The sequence below is a fragment of the Aythya fuligula genome, chromosome 3 (assembly GCF_009819795.1).
Source record: "Aythya fuligula isolate bAytFul2 chromosome 3, bAytFul2.pri, whole genome shotgun sequence".
Lineage (NCBI taxonomy): Eukaryota > Metazoa > Chordata > Aves > Anseriformes > Anatidae > Aythya > Aythya fuligula.
Window position 1 is genome coordinate 118,022,127 of NC_045561.1, and position 13,257 is coordinate 118,035,383.

Genomic DNA, 13,257 nt, shown 5'->3' on the forward strand with positions numbered 1-13,257 from the left:
CTTGTACCTTGCAAAGGAATGGTCCAGCAATCCGTGTCAATAGGGGATAAGAACAAAGGGGATCAGAATAACTGCTAACTATTGGGACTGCTGCATGGGACGCTATGCAAGTCTCTGATATGTGGCCAGGAGATTAAGGAGAAGGGGAAAGCTGAAGGACGACTAAAAGACAAAGGTTGCAGGGGACGCTGCACAAGTCTCTGACATCCAGCCAAGTTGGACAAAGGAGAAGGACAAGAGGGAGGAAGACTATGAGCCTTCAGCACGAGAGACCCCCAGAGGGACCACCAGAGACTGATACGCATGCTCCAGTAGGAGGGTTTGGATTTGGAAACTAATTATAATAGCCCTTTTTTTTTTAGAAGTAGTAATGAATATGTATCAGCCTAGGAGCATAAAAACCAGCTGCTTGATGTAACTGGTGTGCGTCTTGGTGGAGCAGAGACTCCCGGCGCACCCAGCTCTGTTTGCTTACCTCTATTTCCTTAATAAATTGTAAACTTTGATTATAACCCTATTTGGGACTTAGCCATTTATTACAAGAACAAGCCATCGACGTGAATAATAAAACCACATCGTCGGAGACAATTCCCGCGGCTCTCTAAGCGACTTTGGCTGATTGCAGGGCCTTGTGAATGTTGATGATGGTGAAAAATTCTCTCTGTAAGTCTGCAGGAACAGAGGAGCCTGTTAGAGCGGGCTGGACATCTGCCCCTTGGTCCTGGGAAGCCTGCCCCTGCCTCTCCTGCTCTGGGGAAGGGGGGAGATTCCCCCAGGGCAATCCCCCTGGGAAGCCAGGTGGTATTTATTTATCCCCATCACCAAACACGTGCCCACAGCAAATTATGGATGTGGGGACTGAAGCACAGCGAGAGAAGAGCAACTCGCATGGGAGCTGCTGTGGGGCAAAGCCACAGCTGGGATGTGGGCACCCTGCTGGCCTGCAGCATCTTCCTCTGATGCCCAAGGGAACGCAAGGAAAGTTCCTCGTGGCTGGGCCTGCAGCCCCTCCTCACCCTGTCAGCCACCCTCTCGTAGCCCCAAAACGGGGAGGAAGGAGTGCAGGACCTGCACGAACAGCCCCAAAGCCGTGCTCGCGGCCATACCTGGCAGCTTGCCGTCCAGCTGGTCCCACGGGCAAAAGACCAGGCCGAGAACGCTGGAAAAGTCCTCCTCCAGCTTCCTGGGGATCTGCTTCTGCAAGCGCCAGGCAGCCAAGCACATGAGCAGGGGACAGGGCTGAAGCCCCCCAGTCCCTCCCAGTGCCCGTGGGGACCCTGGGACGGGGAAAGCTCGGGGGCAGCCACCCCCCACCTCCATCCAGCCAATTCGTTGCTGCGGGTGCTGGTGCACAAGAAGGAGAGCCCAGCTCGATATTTTGATAAGGGTTAAGGATTTCCATACAGCTTTTCAGAGCAGAGCCTCTCTGGTAAAATGAGCCACGAGAGCCCACCAGGGCTGATGGGCTCCGGGGGGTGGAGGTGGCAGCTTTGAGCTCCTCTAAGCCCCTTCACCCAAACTGTGGTTAACGTGGGGAGAGGAGTGAGGTGGGTACCAGTTACAGGGAACTGCTAGACCAGTTACAAGTCTGCAGGCAGCCCCTCCAGTACAGGAGGGTCTACACATTGGTGCCTCGAGCTGAACTTGGTCCCTAGTGGTGATGTGCAATGGATAAATGATGTCAAACACCTCTGTGCTTCTGGAGGCTGCTCTGCTGCCGAAAAAGCAGTGCCAGCAGTGGCCTACGGCATACATGAGAACCTGCTGAAGCCAACATCTCCCAAGGAAATTCCTTCCCGTTATCACACGCATTCACAAGATCCTTTTTGGAGCATTGTCCCCTACCCACAAGCACTGACCATGGCTGGAGGGAGGTCCCCAAGGCACCCAACGTACCTGCATGTCCTGGAGGTGCCCTTTCATGCTCTCCTCGGCTCTTTCAAACATTCCTCTCTCCACCTCTCTCGTCACCCCGGTGCTAAGGATGGTTTTCATCCGCTGGAAGGCTTGTAGTCCTCTTACCGTGGCCGCCTCTGTGGCAAAGAGGGGACTGTCACACGGGCATCCAGAGCGAGGACACAGGTGGGGACAAGGGGCAGGACTTTGCTTTGGGAAAGGGACAAGAAGAGCACAGCCAGAGTCTTCTACAGAGGGAGGCCAAGCTGCTTGTGCTGGGGAGCTGATTTAACAGAGAAAAGAAGCCCCTCATGCTCCTCAGGACGCAGAAGCACCCGTACAGATCAGCCCCGAGCTGCGGGAGATGCTGCCAGAGCCCTGCTCTTTGGGGCAAGAAACCTTCACGCACGATTTCCACCTCCTGGCTCTCATGGAAAGGACAGGACCAATTTGCATCCCCGGCTTTTTTGACTCCGGGCCCAAGCCCATTTCCCTGCACGTTTCGCAGGCACTAATTAAACAGGGATGTTCCCCAACAGGAGCTCGTTATTTTTCCTCTCAGTATTTTTTTCCCCGTGCCCCACGAATGTTTCCAGAGGTCAGAGAAAGAGCAGCTGGCTGTGAGGAGAGCTCTGTTGGGGTGGCCCGTCCCCAGGACACCTCCCTGCTTTGGCCCAGCAGTGCATTTCCACAACTAACTACCCCAGGAATTAAGGTGTCTTCCTAAAGCCAACGCAAGCAACTTCTGGATTTGGGGTTTTGAACTGTTTCGCTTTCCGACTGTGCCACCTACTGATAGGAAAGGAAGGAAAAACCAAAATCAGATTCAGCAGCTTATTGCTTTAGCATCCTTCCTCTCCTTCCTTCAGAGGCAGTCAGTCAAATAAGAACGAATTACTGCTAGAAACTATCCATGATTTACAAAACATAGAAAATAGAGTAAATCAAGGAAGGAATTTTCTCTATTTGTGCATGATCTACTTTGGATTTCAGAAATCTCTCTGAGTTGATGACCAAATAACAGATAATCCTTTTGCCCCATAGATTTCTTCGCAGCCTTTCTACAGGTAGGTGGTAAGCCTGGGCCCTTCTTCTGAGCCCTTACTGGGGTTGTTCTGTGAAAATCAAAACCTCCAGGGACAAAGAGGAAAAAACGAGGTGGCTGATCTTACCTTCATAGCAGAGCAGCAGGTCATTTTGAATGGACGCTGCAAGGGACTGGTAGATTTCTGCTTTCCTCTGCAGGATGAATTTTTCAGCCTCAGCGACGATGAAGTCTGTCTGCAGGAGTAAGTTCAAATGTTTGCCCATCGGTGCTTCAGTCATACAAACAAACTCAGCTAACAACTTCAGAATAAAAATCTCAGAATGATGGCCTAAATATGAGGGTGTCGTTCACAGGATGACTGGGACAGTTGGTGCCAGTGGGCATCACCTTTCTGCTGTGCCCTGAATTAACACGGCAGAAGGCTGGCTGGGACGTTTTATGCCAGGACTCAGGAAAGCCTTCAGCCTCCTGAAGATCACGCTCACTAGAGACCTTGTGGAACTGCTCATGTGGCTCCTTCTCACCTCTCCAGGAGCTTGAGACAGAGCTAATCACCTCCCCAGGTCCCACGGAGGCCGTGCTTTCCCCCTTTCCTTCTCCCATTGCTCGTTCCTGCTCGCACAGCCCCCTTCAAGGTGAGCTCACCTCCTGCTTGAGGAAATGGAGCTGGTTGCTGTCAGCCACCAGTTGCACCCCAACTTCCTGCAGTTTCTGCTGCACGGCGTTTTTGAAAGCGTCCAGGCAGATTTTCAGCGTGGAACGGGTGCTCATCTGGATCCTGCGGGGCGGGAAATTCATCGGGAAGGACAAAGCCAAAGACGGATCCTCCCCACCCAGCAGGGCAGGACGTCCATCCAAAGCCAGGGAAGGGCAAAGCAAGCACAGCAGCACGGTTTCCATGCTTCCTTCGCCTTTAGCTAGTCCAGACTGAGGATGTGGTTATTTTTTCTTTGCAAAGGAACAAATGCTGCACGCAATGGGTTTTCCCTTCATAAACCTGATGGGTTTATGAAGGGAAAAATAGGGAGAAAGGGAGAAAAAATGATGCTGATCAAGGCTAAGCGAGGAGCAGCTCGGTGCACTTGTCCTGACACCACAGCCTGCCCTGTTTTCCTACTAAACTGCCTCCCATTAAAAAAATAATAAACAAAAAAAAGGGAGGTTCAACCTATGTCGCAGAGCATTGTGGTTAGACATTTGGAGAGGTTTCGCAGTGCAAGGCTTTGGGAGCAGGCTGCTTGGGTAGTTGAAAGGTCCCAAAAGCGGAGGCGGGTGGGAAGCAGAGAGACAAATCCCCAGCAGCAAGGAGCTGCTCGGCCCTCCTGCTGCACCCCCGGGGCCCTGCCTGGCACCTCACCTGAACACCTCCCCGAAGCTGGGGTCGATTTTCCTGTAGATGGGCTGCGCCAGGGCGTCGTTGATGTCGATCCTGAGGAAGGTGCGGGAGGCGTACACCCCCTTCTTCAGGCACACGGCCTTCAGGGTGCGGTGGTAGCCCTGGTGCCCGTGGCTGCGCTGCGGGACGGGAGGCGCAGGCCGTGAGGCCATGAAAACAGCCCAGGAGCAAACTTGCAGGGGGGGAAGGACGGGGTTTCCAGCTAAATTTTTGGAGGCTGGGGCTGCGTTGGACCAAAGGAACCTCAAGCCAGCCCAGCAGCCGCTGCTGAGGCCTCCTTTCCACGCAGCTCCTTCCTACCACCCTGGGGCAGAGGAGGTTGGTTGTTTTTTTTTTGTGTGGTTTTGCTTGGCTAGGAGGCAGCTGGCCGAGTCCCCACCCCAGAGATTTTTGCAATGTTTTAGCTCGTTTCACCAGGAAGGGCATTTCCACGACTTCCAGGTCACTGCCTGAGCTGCCAAGCTGCCAACTTGGGCTTCCCCTTGCCGGAGGCCAACTTTTGGCTACGCCACCCCCGAGCAATGCTGCAGCAGGGCTTGTGCTCACGTCCCTGTTCCTTGCACCCCCAAGGACCAGCATCCAACGTGCTTCCAAGTGCTGCTGTTTGCATCCAGGCTCCAGGCGACAGAAAGGAAAAAGCAAACCGTGCCCCACACATCTGCAGCCCCCCAGGACACTGCTAGCCCCCAGGGCTAGCACAGCCCCTGCCCGGGCACGCTGCCACCCAGCCCAGCAGGTCTCTTTGTCCTTTAAATTGTCCTTGGTGGTTCAAGCAGCCACCAGCCCTCATGCACAGGCAGACCTCTGGGGCTTCTTCCCAAACTAATTAGTTCTGGGATTGCAAAAACCCCGCTTTACACCCACCTTGAGGAGACTGGAGATAGTTTTATTGTATGACTTCTTCGCTTCGTCTACGCCTTCCCTGAGTGGCTGTTGGATTGGTGCAAAGCATTTCTGGATGTCTTTCTCCAAGTCAGCGATCTTCTGCGTAATGAAATCCTTCAAGTAATTTTTTTTCGCAAGCTGAGACTGAAATCAATGGACAAGAGAGGGGAAAAAATAATCACTGAAAACACCGTGCTGGAAGCAAACATAAATAGGGCCATAAATAACCCCGCCAGCTTCCCCACCTGCCCCAACCACTGCCACCAGTGCCGCCCAGTTCCCTGGCTGCTTTCCCCAGTGCAGAGTCACCGCTTAGGCAGACCTGCACCAGAACTGTCCCCTCTGCCCCAGGGGACAGGAGGACAGCCCGGGGCTCTCCTGGCTGGGGAGGCTGCAGGAGCTGAGCTCAAGCTGTGGATATTTCGGGCTGTGGTGCCTTGACGCATTTGTCAGCCCCCTGCGAGATGTTTTGCCCGCAGGTTGTGTACGTGTCGTGCTGGAAATGTGTGATGTGAATTGCCTGCTCGAAAGGAAAGAGCCTGTCAGGAAAGAATAAACAGCGATGCTCCCGAAAGCTGCTCTGGACAAACCTGAGCATGGTTGTTGGACGGGAGAGTCCAGATCAGTGAGAAAATGACCATAGCCTCTGTCGTGTAGTCCAGCAGCTTGTTCCTCTTCTGCTCGGTGTAAAACCTGCAGATGTGCTCCCTCAGCTTCGGGACCTCTGCAAGGGGCGAGAGGCCGGGTTAGCAGGGGGGCAGCCCTCCTGCAGGACACCCAGGACACCAGCTCCAGCCTGGTGGTGGCCTCCGAGGAGGCTCCCAGGAGACCCTGACAGCCTTGGGGGTGCTCAGGGCTCATTTCTGCAGCCCCAATTGCCTAGTTTGGGTCAGCACTGGTCTGTCCGGGCATGGGGTGGGGATGTAGGGGCACACACAGGGCCCCCAGGACTCGGGTTGGTCCCGCAGAGCCATGCGGGCACCCTGGGGACAGGCCCAGCAGAGTGCACGAGAGGGGCACGCTTTCAAAAGAGGAGGGAAGGGGAAAGAAAGCATCCGTGCCAAACCACCAAACCAGAAGGGTTTTAGCAAAAGTAACGCCAAAGACACCTCGCGTGGCTTTGACCCAACTCCACGTTAAGTGCCACGCTGCAGTGCTTGGAGCAGTAAAATCTCCAGACCCAGCCCTAAGAACACTATATATCGGCATGGCACGTACTGCGTGGTTCAGGAACTGGCCAAAAAATCTCAATATTCTGCCTGCCATGAGTGGCTGCGAACCCTGCACAGCCTGGCTGGGCTGAGGGGATCCTCTCCTGACTCTGAACTATTTGAAGCGGGGGAGGTGGATGAAGGGAAATGCCCAAGGACCTCTCCAAACCCGTGCACATATATCACATGCATAAAGCCGACTGTTACCTGTTTCTTCCTTGCTGAGCGTATTCCCCTGCCAGTACTCGCGGGCACTGACCGTGTACACGAGGTCAGGCTTGCACACAACCTCAGAGTCGCTTGGAAGCTTTTTCTGAAACACACACACGCTGGGTTTGTTTCTGCAGCATAATTTGATCTGGGCTCTTCTTCTTTATGAGGCGAATGCTGAATCAGGGGGGGTCCCCATCACCAAAGTCCTGCATTTCTTGCGTATGCAGCGGAGAATTAAACTGGAGATGATTAGGAAGACCCGTTGGACCCAAACACAGAGGAAAAGAAAGGTTTGTAGTAAGCAGAAGCTGCTAGGTGGTGACCAGACTTCAAGGAAAATGTCTATTAATAATAACAGGCAATGTCTATTCACAATAACCACGACCAGAATATTGTAGTACAGGCATGCACCCGACTTTAAAAGGAACAGATCCACGACACAGATAAATTCTGTCCAGGCTCTCCAAGCTACTTTACCATGAGGGTATTCTTCATCATTTGGCTCTTCTCTTGCTTCACTGTTTCATTCCTTTCCAGGATGGCATCATGTTTATTTATCTACGTTGGGGAAAGAATAGGAATTATTACTGACATTTTCTGGCAATGCTAAATAGATCTCTGATTTTTTTTTTTAAGGCCAAAGGGACTGTCCGGGACAGTTTCTCCCTAATATGAGACAAAGAACTACACAGAGTTTTTGGTTTCTTCATCAAATCCATCAGTTCTGCTCAAGTGACACTGAATCACACGGGAACCTCTCCCCTTTTCTTAAACGACCCAAAAGGGACGAAGAAGCTTAAGATTATACTCACATGGTCTCTATTTTTTTCCCTAAAAAGATAAAAAGGCAGAAATTACACATTTGATTGATTTTAGAAGGTCCTGTAAGGAGAAGGGGAGGAGGACCACGTGGCATCGCCCACCCAGCACCCCTGCACGGAGCTCGGGCTCCGGCAGCCCCCGGAGCTCGGCTTGTTCCATTACTTTTTGTACTCCTCTGGATCCAGCTCATCAGACTTTGTGACCACCAAGGAAATGTCCCTGCACATCCCGCTCTGGAAAGCCTTCATGCCTTCCTTCAGCAGCATCTCATGGGTTTTTCCTCCCAGAATACGTTCAAAGGAGTTGACCACCCAAATGATAGAGCATTTGTTGATGTTCTGCAAGGGGGAGGAGGGGAAGAAGGGCCATAAATAAAGGATACGAAACATCAGCAGAGAGTAAATACAAGAGATGCTGAGCACCTTTAATTCTCATTAACTCTGGTGAAGAACTGGGATGTGCAATCTTTGTGCTTCCAGCCAGAGACCTCATGCTCCCATCACGAATTCCTACAACCCAGGACTGCAGCCGATGGGGGTTTGGGGTGGACACCAGTGCTTGCCCTAGTAGGGTGTCTGGTGACAACACGGTACCGGGAGGGAAGGAAACTAAAGATGGGATCAGCACCTGCAGGGCCTCTTCTTGTAGCACGCTACCAGGAGAGAAATGCTTTTGGCCTTTGGTGCCATCTCCCAGCAGGGAACTGCACCACTTCTGAGCTGGAAAATGCAGTAGCTCAGGTGTGCAACACTAAAAAGCTGCTCTGGACCTCCTGCTGAGAGGGTTTCCCTGTTCCCCACAGCCCCACGGTGGCTCCCAGCTCTCTCCATCACCGATGAGCAGAGGGCAGTGTCTCTTCCCTCCCGCCCCACGCCACAGCTGGCCGGTCACCTCTTTCCACATCTCGTCCCTTTTGGCGTTGAAATCGCCTGTCCCTGGGATATCCACGAAGATGACGCCTTCTGGAATCATTTGTGAATCTGGGACGGTCACTTCCACATTTTTGATCAGGGGCCAGAGCCGCGTTATGTCTTCTTCTTTGCTGTTTGCTGGTTTTGGGCTGCTCTGACTGCGGATATACGGACCCATTTTGTCCGAAAGGTCGTTAGCCTGGGACACAGCAAGGGAAAGAAGCAGTGCCCCTGCTTAGCAAAGAACCTCAGGGACACCAAGAAACGCGGAGATTTGCTGTGGCTGGCCGTGATACCCAAAGCCTTGTGCCCAAGGTGCAGGCACCAGGACGCAAAGAGGGGTCCCAAGGTCACCATGGGTGGAACAACCCAAGAAGACCAGGCTCTCCCCTTCACGGTGAAACCAACAAACAAAAACGGGGACGAGCTGTCACCTTCCACCGTGGGCGGGCAGCAGGAGACCCCTCCGTGATTCTGGGATTCTGTGCAATACAGGGGCTACTCACTGTTGTTTCCTTCAGGAGGATACATCTTGATGGGGGAATAGAGACGGCGGGTTTCATCCCGCACAGCTCTTCGTAACTCTTCGTCTCCGCTTCTTCCCCGTAGATAGCAGAGATCTTCAAAGCAGCCTCGCTTCTCTCGTGGTCGTCCTCGCTGTCTTCGTCCGGGTCCATAAGCTCCACCAGACCCTTTAGCTCTTCCTTCCACTCCTGTTGGGACAGAAGAGGTCATGGCTGGGGTGCCTGGAAGGGGGAAAAGGGCCTGAGACCACCAGGGGACAACCAGCACGTGGGGACAGCAGGGGGACAAGGCAGCAAGGAAGAAATTCAATTGCTTGGTCCCTCCGTGCACACCCAGCTCAAAGGGAACCGGGTCTGGTGCCCATCACTTCTCTGGGGTCATTTTGGCCACTGGGGTCACTTCTCCCCCAAACACCTTCCAGAAGGCTGCAGAAGCCTTTTAGGTCTCCTTTCCTTTCCCCAAAAAAAGAGCAAAAATAGAGATCTTCTCCGTGCCTCGTCCGTGAGGAGGTGAATTTTGGCCTCGTGCTGTTTGCCGCGGCTTGTGTTGATCTGCACCACGCAGGATGTGCAGGCTGCGCTCCCGGACACCGGCAGGAAGAATTTTTTGTCTATGATGGCATTCAGCAACGTGCTTTTCCCCGCCCCGGTGCTGCCGAAGAGGCCGATGTGAATGGGGTCCAGCAAGATGTCTGGCTTCAAGCCCATGAGGCGGTTCCTGAGGGCAGGGAGAGGGAAAAAAAAAAAAAAAAAAGACAATTTAAATAACTCCCACGTGCTTGCGCTTTTCAAAAGGGTGAAACTAACTTCTTTTCCTACAAGATTTGAGCTGGGATTTGTGAGATCCAGGATAAGCCTCGTGTTGGGTTCAGGGACAGGTGCCCAGCAGCACGCTGCACATCACATCACCTCCAGCATCCTCTCGGTACCGTCTGGGTTTGCACCTTCTGATGGGCTTTTTATAATGGGATTTATTTTTGATTTTATGATTTCATCCCATCAGGAACGGGGCTCACTGCCCCTGGGGAGGGTCCCTCTTGGACCAGTGAACCTGGACACCCCGGGACACCCCCATGGATGCGGTGTCCTCCTGGGCTGCCCAGCAGCACGACACCCCCTGCATGCACCAGCCGAGGGAAAAAACCTTTGAAATGGAGTCATCCCGCAGTCAGCAAGGTTCCCAAATATTCTGAAATATCTCCTCTGCCGGAGATTTCTGCTGGCTTCAGAGTCCTTCTGTGTGCCAACAGCTCTGGGCCACCCCTTCCCAGGCAAGGACCAGGGGAACAAACGCCAGGCAACTCACTTGAGGTACTCGATCCCATTCCTTGTCTCGGGCAGCCTGTGCTCAGGGAGGAACTGCAACAGCTTCCTGGAGGACGCCTCCAGAGCAGCTTTTAGTTCGTTTTGCAGCTTTTTACCTGCAGGGAGGGTCAGAAGTCAGAGCAGCCCCGACAGAGCTACCTAGGGAGACATCACGAGCCCTGTACTCACAGGACTTCAGAACCTCTTGCTCCTGAGAGCAACTGAGTTGTGTTTTTGCAATAAGAGATGTTTTTGCAGTGGGAAATTCCTCTAACCTTGCATATTCAAAAGAGATTGTGCGGCAGAGCAGTGGGGAGTGTGTGAAGCAGAGGAGGGGAAGGTCCCCCTGTCCCAAAGTAAGGAGGATAGCTAAGAAAAAGGAGGATGCAGTACGAAATTAGGAAAAACAAAAATCACGAGCCCTCTGGTCACGAGAGAAGGAGGAAAAAATAAAAGGAAAATTAGCAATTGGTCAAATAAAATTGTACATGTATGGTATAGAAGGGCATCGAGTAGGTTGTGAACCTGCAGTACTCAGGCAGTGAGGAAAGGGGAGAAATCAGCTGTCGGGTAATAGGGGATAAAAGGTTAGGATAAACTTTTTCTGTGCGCTCCTGCTTACAGGACGCCCATCATTAATCACAAATAAAATAGCTTCACAGAAGATCCTCTCTAAGAAAATCATTGGGATTTTTCTCACACTCTCCATCCTCGGGATTCTGGTCTCTCCTGAACCTTTTCTTTTTCCTGGCAGTCTCCTCCAGTGAGTCATCGCCACCACCTTGTCAGAGGGAAGGGGATTTCTGGTTAGTGTGCCTGCCTGCTCAGCCTCTCTGGGGGCGTTGTGAGCTGGGGATCCTTCCTGACAGCACCTTTACCGCCCTCATCTATCAGCCTCGCCTGAGAAATGCCCAGCTCATGAGCTAAGGAGGGATTTATTCCTAATATCTAACCCAAACCTGCCCTCTTTTAGCTTAAAGCCACCCCCCTTGTCCTGTCCCTACCCCCCGACAGACCATCCCTCCCCATTTCCCTGGGAGGTCCCATCTCGGGGAGATGCTGAGCCCTTCTCCATCGTATCCAGGCCCCTTCTCCATGGGGTGCACCTCGAAGGGAGCAGCACTGCAGCACCCAGGACTCGTTCCCGGTGCTGTTCGCGGTGACACCGAGCTCACCGTGTGCCATGGGTCCTCCTTCTGCCATCGGGATGGAGAAATGCAGAGCTGGGATGAGCTCGGGCAGGCAGCCGGGTGCTGTCGTGGGACGGATGCACGCAGGTGGTGGCCCCAAAAAAAGGGACAGAAACACTGCAAAAACCTCCTGAGGGAGAGAGGAGCACAGTCACCGTCTGCATTGCCTTCAGATGACACCACCGAGGCTTCATGCGGGTCCAGAGCAGGACTTTGGGAGGTTTTTGTGCTTCTGGCTTCTTCGCAGGACACCACGGCTTAGCCTTAAGGTGCCCCCAGGAGCAGGCTCAGCCCCACGCTCCGGGTGGGCACACGATGAACGTGAGGGTGGCAGGAGACAGAAACACACCAGGGACACCAAGGCTGATAAAACGGGCAGCCTCGAGAGCAGATGGAGAAATTATTTCGAGCAGATGCCACCCAGCACCCCGTGTCCGTACGTACCTGCCCCACGTGTGCTGCTGGCCACGGCACACCAGGAGAAAAGAAGCAACTGTCGCTGAAAACCTGGGCTGCAGGAAAAAAAATAGTTTCTAGGATTATCCTTGCTCTTTTATACCCTGTATCCTTTTTTTTTTTTTTTTTTGGTGCTTTTGATTAGCATTTTTTTTTGCCTGAAAACACGTCAGGTAGGGCAGCTGTATGCTACAAGGAAATGATCACGCAGAGTAAATCATCAAATAATTTGCCTAGAAAACAGAAAGCAAAGCAGCACCCACCTTTTGTGACTCCAAACCGGTGACACCTACACAGCACAATCTTGGACGAACGTGTGAATGCCGAGGTTACGATTCTGTTAATTTGCTTTTCCAAGAACGCAGGTTTTTAGGTTGAGTCAGATTAGAGCTACTACAAGAAAACCAACTCCAACGATTTGTGCCAGAGGTACTGCGAGGCTGGAATATTTTTCCTGGAGAGAAACCCTTCCCCGGACTTCTGTCAGTAGGCACAAGGTGCTGTTAATTAATCAGGTTATTAGCAGAGAATACATGATTTAGACAGCAGAAGTCTATCACAAGAGCAGATTCAATATACATAAGATTATAAAATCTTTGTTTCAGAGTCGAAGGCTTACCCAAAACACCTCTCCAGCAGCAGAAATGAAACTCAGGTTTCGAAACCCAGGGCAGCTCCAAACTCCTCCTGCAGGGCAGGGGCAGGGGCCAGCCCATCCCTTGAGTCATTTATGTCCTCATCTGCTTCCTCCTCGCACTCTCTCAGCCTGTAAATGCTGGCTGCTCTGCCGAGGGCTTTTTTTTTTGGGTCTCGAGGGCTTTTTTTTGGGTCTCGAGGGCTTTGCTCAGGTCTCGGTCACCCACTGGGGAGCTACAGGGGATGTGGAGCTGGCACCCACCCGGCTCCAAGGGCTGGTGAAACACCAGGAATTGGGAAATCCCAGGAATTGGGCACAGGTGCAGGAGCCCCTGTGCCTTTTCTCCCCAAGAAAGGGACCTGTGTCCCTGTCCCTGTCCCCTGGTGCGTGTGGGGACCAGCAGTGACAACCGTGTGCTCCTGCAGAACCTGAGCCGCTGCCTCTCTGGTGCACCGCCTGCTCGAGCAGCAAAATAAACACAAAATTCACACTTCTGTGGCCCGTTCTTGGCCACAGCACCTGCCCAGGGTCGAGGGAAGCTGAAACAAGCAGGATCCAGAGGATGAGGAACACCCTGTGCCAGCTGAAGGTGCCGAAAGTCAAAACCCCTCTGCCCATGAATGCGTTGTCACCACCCAGCAAGAGCAACCCCAGAGGTGTCATGATTTGTTGCTGGTGTCCTTTAGCCTTGCCCCCCTTGGTGTCCCTTGTCCCCTCACCCCACTGGCACCATCCCAGGCCTTGCAGTGGGCTTCAGTCCCCG

At 52.9% G+C, this 13,257-nt stretch overlaps 1 protein-coding gene across 1 annotated transcript; it reads right to left on the bottom strand.

Annotated features, from left to right (window-relative positions):
• Window positions 1-601: 601 nt before the first annotated feature.
• On the bottom strand, window positions 602-11,414 carry LOC116487526 (nuclear GTPase SLIP-GC-like). The gene is made up of 18 exons (XM_032184524.1): window positions 11,387-11,414; window positions 10,912-10,992; window positions 10,213-10,327; window positions 9,402-9,624; window positions 8,889-9,095; window positions 8,363-8,581; window positions 7,634-7,809; window positions 7,462-7,480; window positions 7,127-7,207; window positions 6,644-6,749; window positions 5,816-5,949; window positions 5,205-5,369; window positions 4,302-4,459; window positions 3,590-3,722; window positions 3,069-3,177; window positions 1,897-2,033; window positions 1,107-1,197; window positions 602-669 (listed from the first exon to the last, which is right to left on the bottom strand). Exons 1-18 carry the CDS (start codon window positions 11,412-11,414, stop codon window positions 602-604), a joined length of 2,250 nt encoding a protein of 749 aa, XP_032040415.1.
• Window positions 11,415-13,257: the final 1,843 nt, after the last annotated feature.

What these genes read in the sequence shown, in the direction of transcription:
- LOC116487526 (XM_032184524.1), bottom strand. Translation starts at nt 11,414, where the DNA reads ATGGCAGAAGGAGGACCCATGGCACACG. An exon ending in AGCTTCGGGGAGGTGTTCAG is followed by an intron (nt 3,723 to 4,301) that starts GTGAGGTGCCAG and finishes CCCGCCCCGCAG; the next exon opens with GATCCAGATGAGCACCCGTT. An exon ending in GGCACCTCCAGGACATGCAG is followed by an intron (nt 1,198 to 1,896) that starts GTACGTTGGGTG and finishes TGGCGCTTGCAG; the next exon opens with AAGCAGATCCCCAGGAAGCT.